A 14,771-nucleotide genomic window follows, 5' to 3' on the forward strand; every position below is an offset into this window, starting at 1 on the left:
GGGAGCGGCGTAATTACCCCTCAGATGCTGCGATCCTATATAAAAACTCAGTGTAAAATTAATAGAACAATAAATTGAATCTTAATTACCTCCTCCATTTGCTCGCGACGGGCCAGCCATTGCCATCTTGATTGAAAATCTGGTGCAAGATCTCGCGTGATAATGTCACCGCGCAAGGGATTTCATGCAAGATTTTCAATTAGGATGGCGGTGGCCGGCCCGAGAGCAAATGAAGGAGGTAAGTATTAGTATTTTTGTTTTTTACACTATTTCAGGTAAAATCGATTCACTACCACGAAGCACGAGGAAATTCGGCTTTGCAGTGAATCGAATTTATCCTGAAATTTGGATCGAATTCCACTTCGTCGGGTTCATTTTGCTCAACACTAATTATCACGTAAAGAACTACAGTTACTACGATTCCTTTTACCTGTTACAGATATTGCTTCTATTTATATTTGCCTGCATGTGGGACTTGCCTACCGAAGAATTTCAGCTGCAAACAATACATTAGTAACTCATAGATTTTACTGCATGCAAACTATTTGCTCCCTTGGAAACTCCTTTAATGTAACGTATGGGGAGATGTCGAAATCGGGGATGAACGGAGCAGGGAGCTGATAATTCCTACTCCACAATAGAGGTTCAACAAACATAAACTTTTGCTTAAATGTTCAACAAGTTTAAGGTCTAACACACACAGTGGTGCTTGATATCCTTCAGAATTTTCTATTTTTCTGCATAAGTTTGACCTAAAATTAAATCTGATTTTCACACAATATCTAAATATATATAAAGATAACCAAAGGAATCAAAAATATTAACCCCTTAGTGACCACACCCATTTTTTTTTAAATTGCATTCCAAGAGCTATAACTCTTTTTTTTTTCCATCAATGTACTTGTATGATCTCTTTTTTTTTGCAGGACAAGTTGTAGTTTTAAATGCACCATTTTAAGTACACGTAATGATTGATTAAAGCAAGCTGTTTAGCTAAAACCCCCTTTGTTTACATCAGTAAAAAGACGTATTAGTGGTCACTAAGGGATTCAACCTGAACTGCTCATTTCAGGTCCTTCCACAACATTTTGGCCATTCCAAAATTTTAACTTTATTCTTCTTTAACCATCCTTAAGTAAAACAACTTGTTGTTTAGCTGCATAACCCATTTTTTCCTCAATAAATAAATGACAGTCTAAAATTTGTGACTCATTTGTTTGATTTGGTTATCTTTAACTACTTTTAGGAAAATCTGATGTAGTATTAGGTCAAAGTTATGCAGAAATACAAAAATTATGAAGGGTTCACAAACAAGCACCACTGCATGTTGGACCACAATTAGTTACAACGTATAGTTTTATTGTAATAAAAACAGAATAAAAAAAAGAGCTACATGGTTTTGTTCATGTTGTTGCAGGATTCAAGCTATTAAGAAATTCACCTCTTGGTCCATACACTGAGAGTAGGTTGTCATCCTGTAGGAAGTTTGGAGTCAGATGGATATATCTTCCTGGCTCTCCACAACGTCCATACTGCAAAGTATATGGATCATCTCCATATTTCAGGTATGGGTGTGAAATAATTATATCTGCCTGAAATGCATAGCATTGGTATACTGTAAGTATGCATGATGTATATTTGTTTTCAGTAGTTTCATCTTCTAGCATTAGACATGAACAAAGAAAAAAACTTCATCTACACCAAATCAGGCTCAGTACAGAAATAAGTACAAGGAAAGCTTATTAAGGTTCTCAATGTTAGCTCAGGATAGCTCATCAATATTTAAAAAAAACGGACAACCCCTTTAATTATAGCAAGAGGTAACAGCAGCTACTTCCTATTTAACATACAAAACCAGCAGATCACACCACTAAAGGCAGAATTATATTTAAGGGCCCCTTTACACTGCCCCATGGAGCAGGCGATTGTTGGGATGGAAGTGTTCTTTTTTCAACAATCGCCTGCTCGTCGATGAGGAGAATGCTGCATTTACCTTCAGCGATCCCTTCCATAGTATAAGGAGGAGCAATCACTAATGCCATTGCTCGTCCTCATACAGCTGCATTGTTTCTGGGCAGCAGAGTGCCCTAAATAATAATTTAGATGAACGCACCGACTGTATTATCCGATGAATGAATTTTTTCGCTCGATCGGCGACACCTTTAATAGGCCTGATTATCACTAACAATGTCATTATGAACGTGTCACTACCAGAGCTTTGAGACGTTCTCACAGCTCTGTTTCTCCACCCCTGTGATGATGTCACTACTAGAGCTTGGAGGAGTTCTCTCTGCTCTGTTTCTCCGCCCCTGTGTTGAGGTCTTTACTTTCTGTTTCCTTCCTCCCAGCTGTCCCTCCTGTGTTTGATTTCTCTGCCTTTAAATCACCCCTCCTCCTTGGTAGGGTGCGGATTATACTTTTCATTCGAGCTGTATCTCTCGCTTGAGTATCTTCACTTGTGTGATATCTTTCAATGGACCTGAGTTCTGCTGAAGCAAGTACTTCGGATATTGTCTGCTGACTTTGGATCTGTTTTCACTGCTGCTGCAGCTCCTTCAGTTAAGTGTGCTGACATTGTGTGTTTCTGTTTGTTTGCTGACTGGATCCGAGGCGACCCCGGTTCCGTCCATATTTTGAGCAGGGCACCGGTGGCCGTGCCCCTTCCACTATTGTAGGGGTTACAGTGGTCATCAGCCTTAGGTACGCGGGCATGTCTCGATCCACCATCTGGATCTGGACATGTGCTTAGCAGCATAGGGAGAGCTTTTAGGGTCTGACAGGGGTCACCCTTTATCCTCCTTAGTTTGGGTCCGGTCAGTAGCTAATTCACTGTGTATGCTCTTGTTGTTCACATACAGCCGTGACATTATAATCCGCCTAAACCGTCCTTTTGACATGGATCCGCTTTCTAACCTGGTTGACCGCATGCAGGGTCTTTCTTTGGAGGTAGCGGATCTCCGTCAATCTATGACTCAGCTTCATGCATTGGGCTCTGCTCCGGCCCATGGAGTCTGTTGCGAGCCAAAGGTCTCACTTCCGGAAACGTTCTCCGGGGGCAGTGAGAATTTTGTTCGCTTCAGAGAGGCATGCAAACTCCATTTTTGCTTGTGTCCCCATTCCTCTGGTAATGAGGAGCAGAGGGTGAGGATTGTCATCTCCCTGCTCAGGGGTAATGCTCAGACTTGGGCTTTTTCGCTGCCATCGGGGGATCCCTCCCTTCGATCCGTGGAAAGATTTTTTGTGGCCCTGGGGCAGATATATGATGACCCGGATCGTGTTGCTCTGGCTGAATCTAACTTACGTTTTTTATGCCAGAACAAACTGTCTGCGGAGCTTTATTGTTCTGAATTTCGGAGATGGGCAGCTGATTCAGGTTGGAATGATGCTGCACTCCGGAGTCAGTTCTGTCATGGTCTCTCAGAGAGATTGAAAGATGCGTTTGCTTTCCATGAGAGACCAACGTCCTTAGAGTCTGCCATGTCATTGGCGGTACGCCTTGACAGGCGTCTAAGAGAAAGAAACGAGACCTCTCTGTCCAGCCATTGTCAGTCTAGGGGCAGTGGTGCGGACTCATTCAGTGTGCAGGGGCCTCATCCTGTCTCGGTCCCCTCTGAGGAGGAGCCCATGCAGCTAGGTCGACTTGCCCCTGATAAAGGAGGATTTAATCCTCAGAGAATGGTGTGTTTTTGTTGTGGGGGCATAGGTCATTTGGCAAATGTTTGTCCGTCTAGGAAATTCATGAACTGTACTAAGAGTGATAATAAGAGAAAAACCTCAAAAGGTAAATCATCAAACTCTGCTTCATCTGCTACTTTGGGCAAAGTTGATGTAGGAATTGATGCTTTTCCTCTGACCTGCAGTTCCCGTTTTATCCTTTCTGCCAAGGTGGCGCTAGAGAGCAAAGTCATTTCTTGTGAAATTTTTGTCGATAGTGGAGCGGCCGTCAATCTTATTGACACTTAATTTGTAGCCATGCATGGTTTTCAGGTTTGCACATTAGAAAAGGATATACCTGTTTTTGCTATTGACTCTGCTCCACTCTCACAGAGATCCCTGAAGGGCATTGTTCACAATATCCGGTTAGCTGTAGGTGACACTCATGTGGAGGATATATCTTGTTTTGTCCTTAACGGATTGCCTTCTCCTCTAGTTTTGGGGTTACCCTGGCTCACTAGACATAACCCCACTATTGATTGGCAAGGAAGGCAAATAAATGAGTGGAGTGAGTTTTGTAGAGAGAATTGTCTCACAGCGACTTTTGCAGAGGTGTCTACTAAAATTGTACCATCATTTCTCTCTGATTTCTCGGACGTGTTTTCCGAGAGCGGAGTTCAGGAGCTACCTCCTCACCGGGAGTTTGACTGTCCCATTAACCTCATTCCCGGCGCCAAGCTGCCAAAAGCACGCCTCTACAATCTCTCACAACCGGAAAGAATCGCAATGCGAACCTATATCTCTGAGAGTCTCGATAAGGGGCATATTCGTCCCTCAAAATCACCTGTTGCCGCTGTTTTTTTTTTTGTTAAAAAAAAAGATGGCTCTCTGAGACCTTGCCTAGATTTTAGGGAGCTGAAGCGTATCACGATTCGCGATCCCTATCCCCTTCCTCTGATCCCGGACCTCTTCAACCAAATTGTTGGGGCCAAGGTTTTTTCCAAATTGGATTTGAGAGGCGCGTACAACCTGGTCAGGGTCAGAGAGGGGGATGAATGGAAAACGGCCTTTAATACCCCTAACGGGCATTTCGAGAATCTCGTTATGCCTTTCGGCCTGATGAATGCTCCGGCCGTCTTTCAGCATTTTGTTAACAGTATTTTCTACCATTTAATGGGGAAATTTGTATTGGTATCTTGAGGATATTTTGATTTTTTCCCCTGATGTTCAGACCCATCAGGATCATCTTTTTCAGGTTCTGCGGGAAAATAAATTGTACGCCAAGCTGGAGAAATGTGTTTTTATGGTATCGGAGATTCTATTTCTGGGTTTTCTCCTCTCTGCTTCTGGTTTTCGCATGGATCCGGAGAGGGTCCGTGCTGTGCTTAAGTGGGAGCTTCCTGAGAATCAGAAGGCTTTGATGCACTTTCTGGGTTTTGCGAACTATTACAGAAAGTTCATTTTGAATTATTCCTCTGTTGTCAAAGCCCTCACTGACATGACAAAAAAGGGGGCGGATTTTTCCTCTTGGTCGGAGGAGGCGCTTGCAGCTTTTTCTAAGATTAAAGAGAGTTTTGCGTCTGCTCCCATCTTGGTGCATCCCGATGTTTCCTTACCTTTTATTGTTGAGGTGGATGCTTCCGAGGTGGGTGTGGGTGCGGTTTTGTCCCAGGGCCCTTCTCCTGCCAAATGGCGACCCTGTGCCTTTTTCTCAAAAAAACTCTCCCCGGCAGAGAAAAACTATGATGTGGGAGATAGGGAGTTGTTGGCCATCAAGTTGGCTTTCGAGGAATGGCGCCATTGGTTGGAGGGGGGCAGGCACCCTATCACCATTTTTACCGACCATAAGAATCTGGCATACTTGGAGTCGGCCAAGCGTATGAATCCGAGACAGGCCAGATGGTCTCTGTTCTTCTCCAGATTCAATTTTGACGTTACATTCCGCCCTGGGATCAAAAATGTGAAGGCTGATGCTCCCTCTCGCTGTTTTCCGGGAGGAGGAAACTCAGAGGACCCGGGTCCCATTTTGGCGGAGGGGGTAGTTGTTTCTGCTCTGTATTCTGATTTGGAGGCCGAGGTCCAGGCTGCCCAGACTGAGGCACCTGCCCGTTGTCCTTCTGGGAAGTTGTTCGTGCCTCCTGAGTTACGTCACAAACTCTTCAAGGAGCATCATGATACTGTTTTTGCTGGTCACCCCGGGAGTAGAGCCACGGTAGATCTCATTGCTCGGAGATTTTGGTGGCCGACTCTTCATAAGTCGGTGGAGGGTTTTGTGGCTGCTTGTGAGACGTGCGCTCGCGCTAAGGTCTCTCGTTCACGGCTTTCAGGTCCCCTTCTCCCGTTACCCATACCTTCCCGTCCTTGGACACACCTGTCCATGGACTTTATCACGGATCTTCCTCGTTCCTCAGGGAAGTCGGTGATCCTGGTGGTGGTGGACCGTTTTAGCAAGATGGCTCATTTCGTACCCTTCCCTGGTTTACCCAATGCTAAAACGTTGGCGCAAGCTTTTGTCAATCATATTGTTAAATTGCATGGCATTCCCTCTGATATTGTTTCCGATAGAGGCACGCAGTTTGTGTCCAGATTCTGGAAGGCTTTCTGTTCTCGCCTGGGGGTTCGGCTGTCCTTCTCTTCTGCTTTTCACCCGCAGTCGAATGGTCAGACTGAACGTGTCAATCAGAATCTGGAGACATATTTGCGCTGTTTTGTGGCAGAGAACCAGGAGGATTGGTGTTCGTTTCTCCCTCTGGCTGAGTTTGCTCTGAACAACCGTCATCAGGAATCTTCTGATAAGTCACCATTCTTTGGTGCATATGGGTTCCAGCCGCAGTTTGGGACATTCTCGGGAGGGGCTCCTTCTGGTTTGCCTGAGGAGGAGAGATTTTCCTCGTCTTTGTCTACCATTTGGCAAAAGATTCAGAGTAATCTTAGAAAGATGAGTGAGAAATATAAGCGTGTGGCTGATAAGAGACGTGTGCCTTGTCCGGACCTGAATGTGGGTGATCTGGTGTGGTTGTCTACAAGAAATATTAAACTGAAGGTTCCCTCCTGGAAATTGGGTCCCAAGTTTATTGGGCCTTATAAAATCTTGTCAGTCATCAATCCTGTTGCCTTCCGTCTTGATCTTCCACGGGTTTGGAAGATACATAATGTATTTCACAGATCTCTCTTAAAACCATATGTCCAGCCCACGGTTCCCTCCTCTTTGCCTCCTCCTCCGATTTTGGTTGATGGCAATCTGGAGTTTGAGGTTTCCAGAATTGTGGACTCTCGCATTGTCCGCGGTTCTCTTCAGTACCTCGTTCATTGGAAGGGTTATGGTCCTGAGGAGAGGATGTGGGTCCCAGTGTCGGACATTAAAGCCACTCGCCTCATCAGGGCATTTCATAGGGCTCATCCTGAGAAGGTGGGTCCTGGGTGTCCAGAGTCCACCCGTAGAGGGGGGGTACTGTCACTACCAGAACTTTGAGACGTTCTCACAGCTCTGTTTCTCCACCCCTATGATGATGTCACTACTAGAGCTTGGAGGAGTTCTCTCTGCTCTGTTTCTCCGCCCCTGTGTTGAGGTCTTTACTTTCTGTTTCCTTCCTCCCAGCTGTCCCTCCTGTGTTTGATTTCTCTGCCTTTAAATCACCCCTCCTCCTTGGTAGGGTGCGGATTATACTTTTCATTCGAGCTGTATCTCTCGCTTGAGTATCTTCACTTGTGTGATATCTTTCAATGGACCTGAGTTCTGCTGAAGCAAGTACTTCGGATATTGTCTGCTGACTTTTGATCTGTTTTCACTGCTGCTGCAGCCCCTTCAGTTAAGTGTGCAGACATTGTGTGTTTCTGTTTGTTTGCTGACTGGATCCGAGGCGACCCCGGTTCCGTCCATATTCTGAGCAGGGCACCGGTGGCCGTGCCCCTTCCACTATTGTAGGGGTTACAGTGGTCATCAGCCTTAGGTATGCAGGCATGTCTCGATCCACCATCTGGATCTGGACATGTGCTTAGCAGCATAGGGAGAGCTTTTAGGGTCTGACAGGGGTCACCCTTTATCCTCCCTAGTTTGGGTCCGGTCAGTAGCTAATTCACTGTGTATGCTCTTGTTGCTCACATACAGCCGTGACAGAACGTTTGTTAGCGATTATTGGCCTGAATATTGGGCAGTGTAAGGGGCCATTATCCATTTCAAGAATAAGAACCATAACATATGAGAACTTTTACTATTATTACTTAAACATGTATGCGTCTCTTGGTTTGCTAGCTTTATAACTGTGGGTTGATCATACTGCTGGGAAATGTTTTCTGAATATGCATAGTGTTATTATATGTTGTTTCAGACGTAACGCAGGTATTTTCAAAACAGAAATGAAAAAAATCTAAATTGGCTATGGCTGACCTCTACCACTAGGGCTCATTCACACGGCCATTGTTCGGCTATGCCCGTATTGCGTTCCGTAAAGAGCTTGAATGGGTCCGCAATCCGGAAGGTCGGTGCGGAACAGAGGCACGGAACTCGATGGAAGTAGTACAGAGTGCTTCCGTGGGGTTTCTCTCCGTGCCTCCGCACCGCATTCAAGTTGAATGGGTCTGGATCCGTTGCGGCAGCCGCACAGATAGTGCCAGTGCATTGGAGAACGCAAATTGAGGCCCCCAATTCACGGAATGGCCGAACACGGAAGGGAGGCTGGATGAAGGAGCATTGATGCTAATTGCAAAAGTATCAGGGTTTTGTCCAGTGCAATCTTGGGCAGCAAATCAGTCATATAAAACACAGGTGAGAATACTGAGGTCATAGAACATGATCAGGATGAGGACACGTTTGAAGCTGTAGCTATGTCTTACTGTGTTGTAGGTTTCTGTCGCTGGTTTTGTATAATCATTTCCTGGTGTCCATGTAGATGGGATGAGGATTTTAACACTTCTTATGAAAAGTCTTTTTTTGGTGGCCTGGAATAAATAACTTGATGCTTCCTTTACCATTTCCTAGAACAAAAAAAAAACATTGTTTATCATATGTTGCATATTGCAGGTGCATGAATAAATGCGCCTGTGCAAATAGCCGAAGCAGAGCCTATGCTCTCGCTCTGCTAATCAGATGAGCGGCGCAGGCATAAAGTTATAAGAACTGGACTAAATGTCTGGCCCTATCGATCTAGTGGCTGGGGGACAGCTCCCCCACAAGTGAAGATGCCCTACTGAAGAGGCAAATCAATTCCTTTGAATTGATTTGGTCATCTCTAATATAAACACTGCTGAAATACGCCACAATCTGCAACTTCTCCCCATTCACGCCAGGTTTAAAATTGTGGGCGTGGGTTGAGAAGAGGACGGACTGGTAGGCCCATCTTATTCATCGCTTTCCATGCCTCTTTCAGGCGTAGATAATGGTCTAAATGTAAGACAGCTCTGAAGATGTCTTACATTTAGAAGTGGCGGAGGATCCTCTTCATAACTCTGGCGGATCCACCGCCAGCGCAGGGGTTTATTAAGACTGGCGTCTAAAATGCTGGTCTTAATAAATCTGCCCCTTTCTCTTCAGTCAGGTGTTACATAGCATAGCAAGAACACAATACTAAACTCTGATCACACATTAGAGAACATAGCATGTATCAGACTCTATCATCATTAGTGCCAGTTATACAAATCTCATAATTAATAGTGGCCTCTGGGGCACTGAAGATGCGCCATGTGATTGCAGGACACGTGCAGCTCTCTCGAGTCTGTGTCCATCAACTTTAGTAAGCGTAGCTTCATTTGCGCCGCACAGGAGTGGATTGGGAAATTAGATTGTCCCTGAATAAACAGTTGACACCATGTTGTAGGTGAGTCCAAATTGGCAGAAGGCTGGACAAAAAATTTAGCTCAATCAGAAACGGCCCGATTTTCCGACAGATTATCAGGAATGAAGCTCTTTGCCAACAATCTGCTCATCTAAATGTGCTGCTTATCATCTGGTGATCCTGTCATTTGTGCAGGCACACCAATCATTTTTTGGGCAGCAGATTGTGCTGTCTAAACAGCGATCTGGTGCCCAGAAAAAATGATTCTGTATGGGGCCCTCAGACTGTGAAGGAGATCGCTGCATGTAAATGCAGTGGTCTCCTTCACTGAACAAGCCTCTAACTGAACGAACACTTCCAATCAGATGTGACATTGTGCGGTGAAAACTTGCTTTCATTCTAAAAAGGTTAAAAGAAACAAAGAGCACCACAAAAAGTACAGAGCGGCCCATGAAACAGTAGCCTGCCTCCAATATCTCCAAATCAAACTGCCTAATAGTAAATCTGTCTTAGTTGTCCATAGCAACCAATCAGAGCTCAGCTTTAATTTTTTCCGTGCCATGTAGGAACTGAAAGCTGAGCTCTGATTGGTCGCTATGGGCAACTACAAAGATTGATTTATTATTTAGTTTGATAAAAGTCACCTATTGAGTCGGGGAGATGGTGTTCTCCCTGGAACAGTGAATAGTGATTGTGGGAGGCTATGTGCGAAGCAGATCTATTAAGGAAATATAAGACACCTTGACTGACAGGAAAAAAACACCAGCTAAATGTTGTATTCAGAGTCTGGTCCAGAAACGGCATCAAACTGGCTCTGTTATAAGCATGAAGAAACTGAAGTCTCTGTTATAAGCATGAAGAAACTGAAGTTGTGCATGAAATTCAGCAGCAGATTGAAAGTATCCCCCAAAAATCAACTCAAAGACTGTCTCAGCAAGTTGGTGTATCACGAATGGTGTGTCAGTGAGTGCTGAAATCTCTGATCCTGAAACTGTACTGAATAACGTGAGTACAGGAACTGAAAGGGTCTGACAAAGCTAAACGCCTAAATTACTGGTCTCGGCTGCTGAGTTTGCATTGTTGTGATTCATGACGGACGAGGCTTGGTTTCATTTATCAGATCATGTAAATTCCCAGAATACGAGGAACTGGTCCCCTGAAAATCCTTGATTTGACTTACGAAACACCCCTTCACGACCAGGAAATTGGCGTTTGGTGCGCAGTGTCAGGAACACGAATAGTGGGCCCAATTTTCTTCAAATTAACTGTGAATACCGCAATTTACTTGGACATCTTTGAACAGTTTTACAACTAAATAACACCAGAAGAAAAAATGGCCTGCTTTTTCCAACAAGATGGGGCAACATGCCTCACCTCATGGAACTCACTGGCATGGGTTCATGAACTGTTTATGGAGGAGCGAACTGTGAGCAAGTGGTTATGGCCACCACGTTCCCCAGACTTGTCCACATGTGATTTCTATCTGTGGGAAAATTTAAAACAAAAAGTGTATGCTAACCGTCCCCATACCTTGGAAGATTAGCACGGTGGCTCAGTGCTAAAAACTTTGGTAGGTCCTTAGAGAGGTTTTGCTGCCAAGCATTGAAGTTAACTAATTGATCGGTGGGGCCTAACTGCTGGGTTCTCTACTGATCCCAAGAATGTTGGTCCTGCCATGGTAGTCCCATAAAGAATGAATGGAGCACCAGGACGAATGCTCGACCTGCCAGTGATTAAGGATAGGAAAATGGAACCCCCATTTTCAGGCAGTCAGACCCCCACAAATTAGTTATCCCCTTCCTATGAATATACCCTAATGGTAACTCACAGCAGTGTTCTATTAGTAACAGCGACTGCATAGTTGCGGTTAGAAATGGTGGATTTATTATAAAATCTCTGTGCAGACTTCACACAGAAAGTCCACAAAAAGTGCAGTACAATGCAAGTGAATGGTGTGACACAGTGAGAGGTTTTGTCTGGGAAAACAGGTATTTTCCTCCCAGCATGTGCTACTGGTCCGATTTACAGCCAGGTGAGGTCAAATACCGGACTGGGTTTTAAGTGCCGGTCCGGGTTTTGGCAGCACCTGGCTGTCCTTAAATAGGCAGCTGGGCTCAGAAGCCGTGTCTCTGTGTTGGTATCTGGGAGCCTTGTGTCTGTATGAAGGCTTGCTACCTGTTTGGCGTGAAAAGAGGTTGGTGCTGCTATGGTCAAGGACTCTGAGGCAGAATTTCTGCATGGTGTGAATTACCACCAACACCGCAAGGTGACTTTTTGTTTGATTATGACTGCTTGTTTTGTCACTTGCCTAAAGTGTGAATAAACACTGAACTGTTTAATCCAAAGAACTTGTTGTTGCCTCTATACTGCGTCCGCTAATCCTTCCTACCAGAGCAAAACCTCACAAGGGTTACAAAAGTCCAGGAGTGTGGTGATCATTGATATGTATTTTGTAGAAACGGTGACATTTTAAAATATTAATTTACATTTTGCTTCTTATTTTTACACTTTTTGAATTTTCAGTTTCCTAGCAATAGTTTTTAAAAACCGTAATTTCAAAATTTTCATCTAATTTTTGTGTCGCCCCTGCAGAGAATGCAGTGGGTCTTCTAGTGGATGCTGCTGCTGCCAGTTACAAGCAGGAACTCACAGTAGCAGGCATTAGTGTTGATTCTTCTGAGGTGAAGTGGACTACAAATCCCATCAGCGCTTGCTCCTCTCTGCAGACAATAGCAGGGGGACCCGGGAAAAAGGCTAAGGAAGGAAAATAAATGACTGCCATCTTAAAGACAGGAGCATGGGCTGGAGATGAAGAGACTGCGAGATCTTGTCACGGCCATGGCTATGACCGTGACTCCTCAACCGCATGCGGTTGTCAGCGGTTTAGTTTGATTGTCAATCACAGGTGAAGGCTGTGGTATTTGCCTCACCTGTGGTTGCCGCTGGCAACGGTATGTATGTGGCAGCTTGCTATGTTATGCATGCGGTTGCACCTAGCAATCTTTCTGTTAGGTGTGTGTGTATGTATGTCTGTGTACACTCTGTGTTATGTGTGGTGTGCACTTACATCTTCCCCTCACTGTGGTTGCCCGTGGCAACGTTTGGTCGTGGTGTGTACATGTGGTGGCAGTGTCCCGGCCTTCGGGCTGACTCCCTGGACATGAGTGCCACCCATGTCGTTGCCTGCGGCAACAGCCACAGTGTGTGTGTTGTTTGGACACTTCCCCTTTTAAGTGTGTGTTTCCCTTCTTTGGTGCTGGAAGGGTTAACTCCCTTCCCAGTGTGTTTGTGTTTCACTGGGTGTGTCCGACTGTGGGGTGTGGCTTCTTGGCCTATATAGCCTCTCTGTTTTCCCAGGGCTGCAGGTTGCTGCAGCCATGCTTAGCTGTAGCAGCCTCCTGTGTTTTATACCTGCCAGTGAGAGCCACCCCTGTGGTCATAACCATAATGTCAACCATAATGTCACATTTAAGTTTATGTCTAGTTATGTGTGATGTCTATTTGATGTTTCCTTGTGATTTTGTGCAGCTATGGATCTGGGTCCCTGTGTGGGGATGCGTTGTGATCTGCACCCTGCCAGCACAGGGATCCAGTCAGCAAGGCTGTGGCAGGTAGGTGGAACTCCTTGTTCACCTGCCATATCCATAGAGCTGTTTATGTTCCCCTTTTTCCAGCAGCTTGGCCATTGAGACTCCTTCTCCTCCGTGCCTAGGAGGAGTGGGTTGTCTTACCCTGCTCCTTAGCCCAGGGACCGGACGGAGGGTAAGTCAGGGCTCCTAGGTTCCTGCGCATGGGTCCTCCTACCTTTAAGGTCGGCCCATGCAGGTAGGAGACAGGGTCAGGTTAGGGATGCTGTAGGAGGTGACCTGCTCCCTAATCCTGTTGTCCTGGCCGAGTAGCCAAAACATCAACTGGCATCGCATGGCTGAGGATTTCCCCCCATCCTCAGCCGTGACAGATCTCCACAGACAGAAGTGTGCCCTGCAGACATTACAGCACTGTCCTCACAGCTCCAGTATCATAATTGCTGGGGTCCCACTGATTTAATAGTTATCCTCTATAGCGGATAACTGGATGTAACTGGAATACCTCTGTAATCTGTGAGAGTAAATGCTGCCATAATTCTTATCATACGATATAAACAAAGCTAAAACTTTGCATTAAACTTTTTATTTTATCATCATTTTTCATGCCTTTGTTGCACTTTCTAAAAGCATTAGAAAAACAATAAAAATAATGGTAGAATTTTGAAACTATATCTAATAAAGCTGATTTTAACTATATAAGGATTCATTCTGTGATGCAACATCAAAATATGAATATCTTTATGGTTTTGGTTTTAGTTTATTTGTAATTTATGTATACAGTTATAATTTTAATTTGACATCACAGCTAGGTATCCCTAGTCTTGTATCTAAATACCCTGATGATTGCTGAGTGGCATATCCTAGCCCTCCTGCTAACTGTGCCTCTGCTTAATTAATTAAATCCAACATTCATAAGCTATGATACCACCCATATACACACTTTTCTTTAGTAAAGGTAGTTTACGCATTACCAGTGTGTCTAGTGTCTATTAACATGACAAGATGTTCGGTATGTTTTACTACCTTTTCACACACAGCTACTGTAGCACCATCGTCCTACCTGTATCTTATGAATCATTTTGTTATCTTCTTTCACATCTGGATGGATTGCAAACACAATATCTTCATATCCTCCATCGATAACTTTTACCTGGGACCCTTTACTTGCATTAAACAACTGAGATATTAATAGTAATACAAGCAGATTACGGTGAACCATCTTGCCTCTTGCTCATCCGGGAAATAAAACACAATTCTTGAAAGCTTTGGTATACAACTGTCTTATCAAATGAACTTTGCTACTTGTTAGATATTGTAACCCCTAGAATGCACAATAAAAGCTATTAGTCATGGACAAGATCAAGTGCCTATGAGGAAATTACTTGGATAAACTTAGTTTATTAGTTGCTTTACATACTGGAGAAATTGTTGAGCAAAGATTGGATAGTTGCAATTTTTTGGAGATATAGGAACCAGGAAACAAAGCTGTTTGACCCTGTGATCTTGTTCTCTCTGTTCTCGACATACCTTGAAACAGTGGACCCTTACACAGCAACAGGTCTGGCAGTGACTAAAATAAGGTGCAGAGTCCTGTTCCTCACCGCTTGGATCCCATGGTCCTCAGAATAGTCATTTGTTGGCAACAAGGTTTGTTAGTATTAAGGCTCAGAAGGGTAGTCAGGCAGCCATGCATCAGAACTGGGGGATCAGAGGAACAATAAATTAGAAGTACAAGCTGAGGGACAGAATACATCCAAGA

The 14,771-nt window shown here is 44.5% G+C and overlaps 1 protein-coding gene across 1 annotated transcript in view; it reads right to left on the reverse strand.

Moving 5' to 3' along the window:
* Positions 1–14,231, reverse strand: part of LOC120979789 (calcium-activated chloride channel regulator 1-like) — a 76,431-nt gene extending 62,200 nt beyond the window's left edge. Inside the window, exons 1-3 of the mRNA XM_040408746.1 lie at positions 14,073–14,231; positions 8,488–8,628; positions 1,442–1,592 (exon numbers count right to left, since the gene is read on the reverse strand). Coding sequence (XP_040264680.1) covers positions 1,442–1,592; positions 8,488–8,628; positions 14,073–14,231 — 451 coding nt within the window. The remainder of the gene's footprint in view (positions 1–1,441; positions 1,593–8,487; positions 8,629–14,072) is intronic.
* Between the last annotated feature and the right edge of the window lie 540 nt (positions 14,232–14,771).

This window comes from Bufo bufo, chromosome 9, assembly GCF_905171765.1.
Source record: "Bufo bufo chromosome 9, aBufBuf1.1, whole genome shotgun sequence".
Taxonomy (NCBI): domain Eukaryota; kingdom Metazoa; phylum Chordata; class Amphibia; order Anura; family Bufonidae; genus Bufo; species Bufo bufo.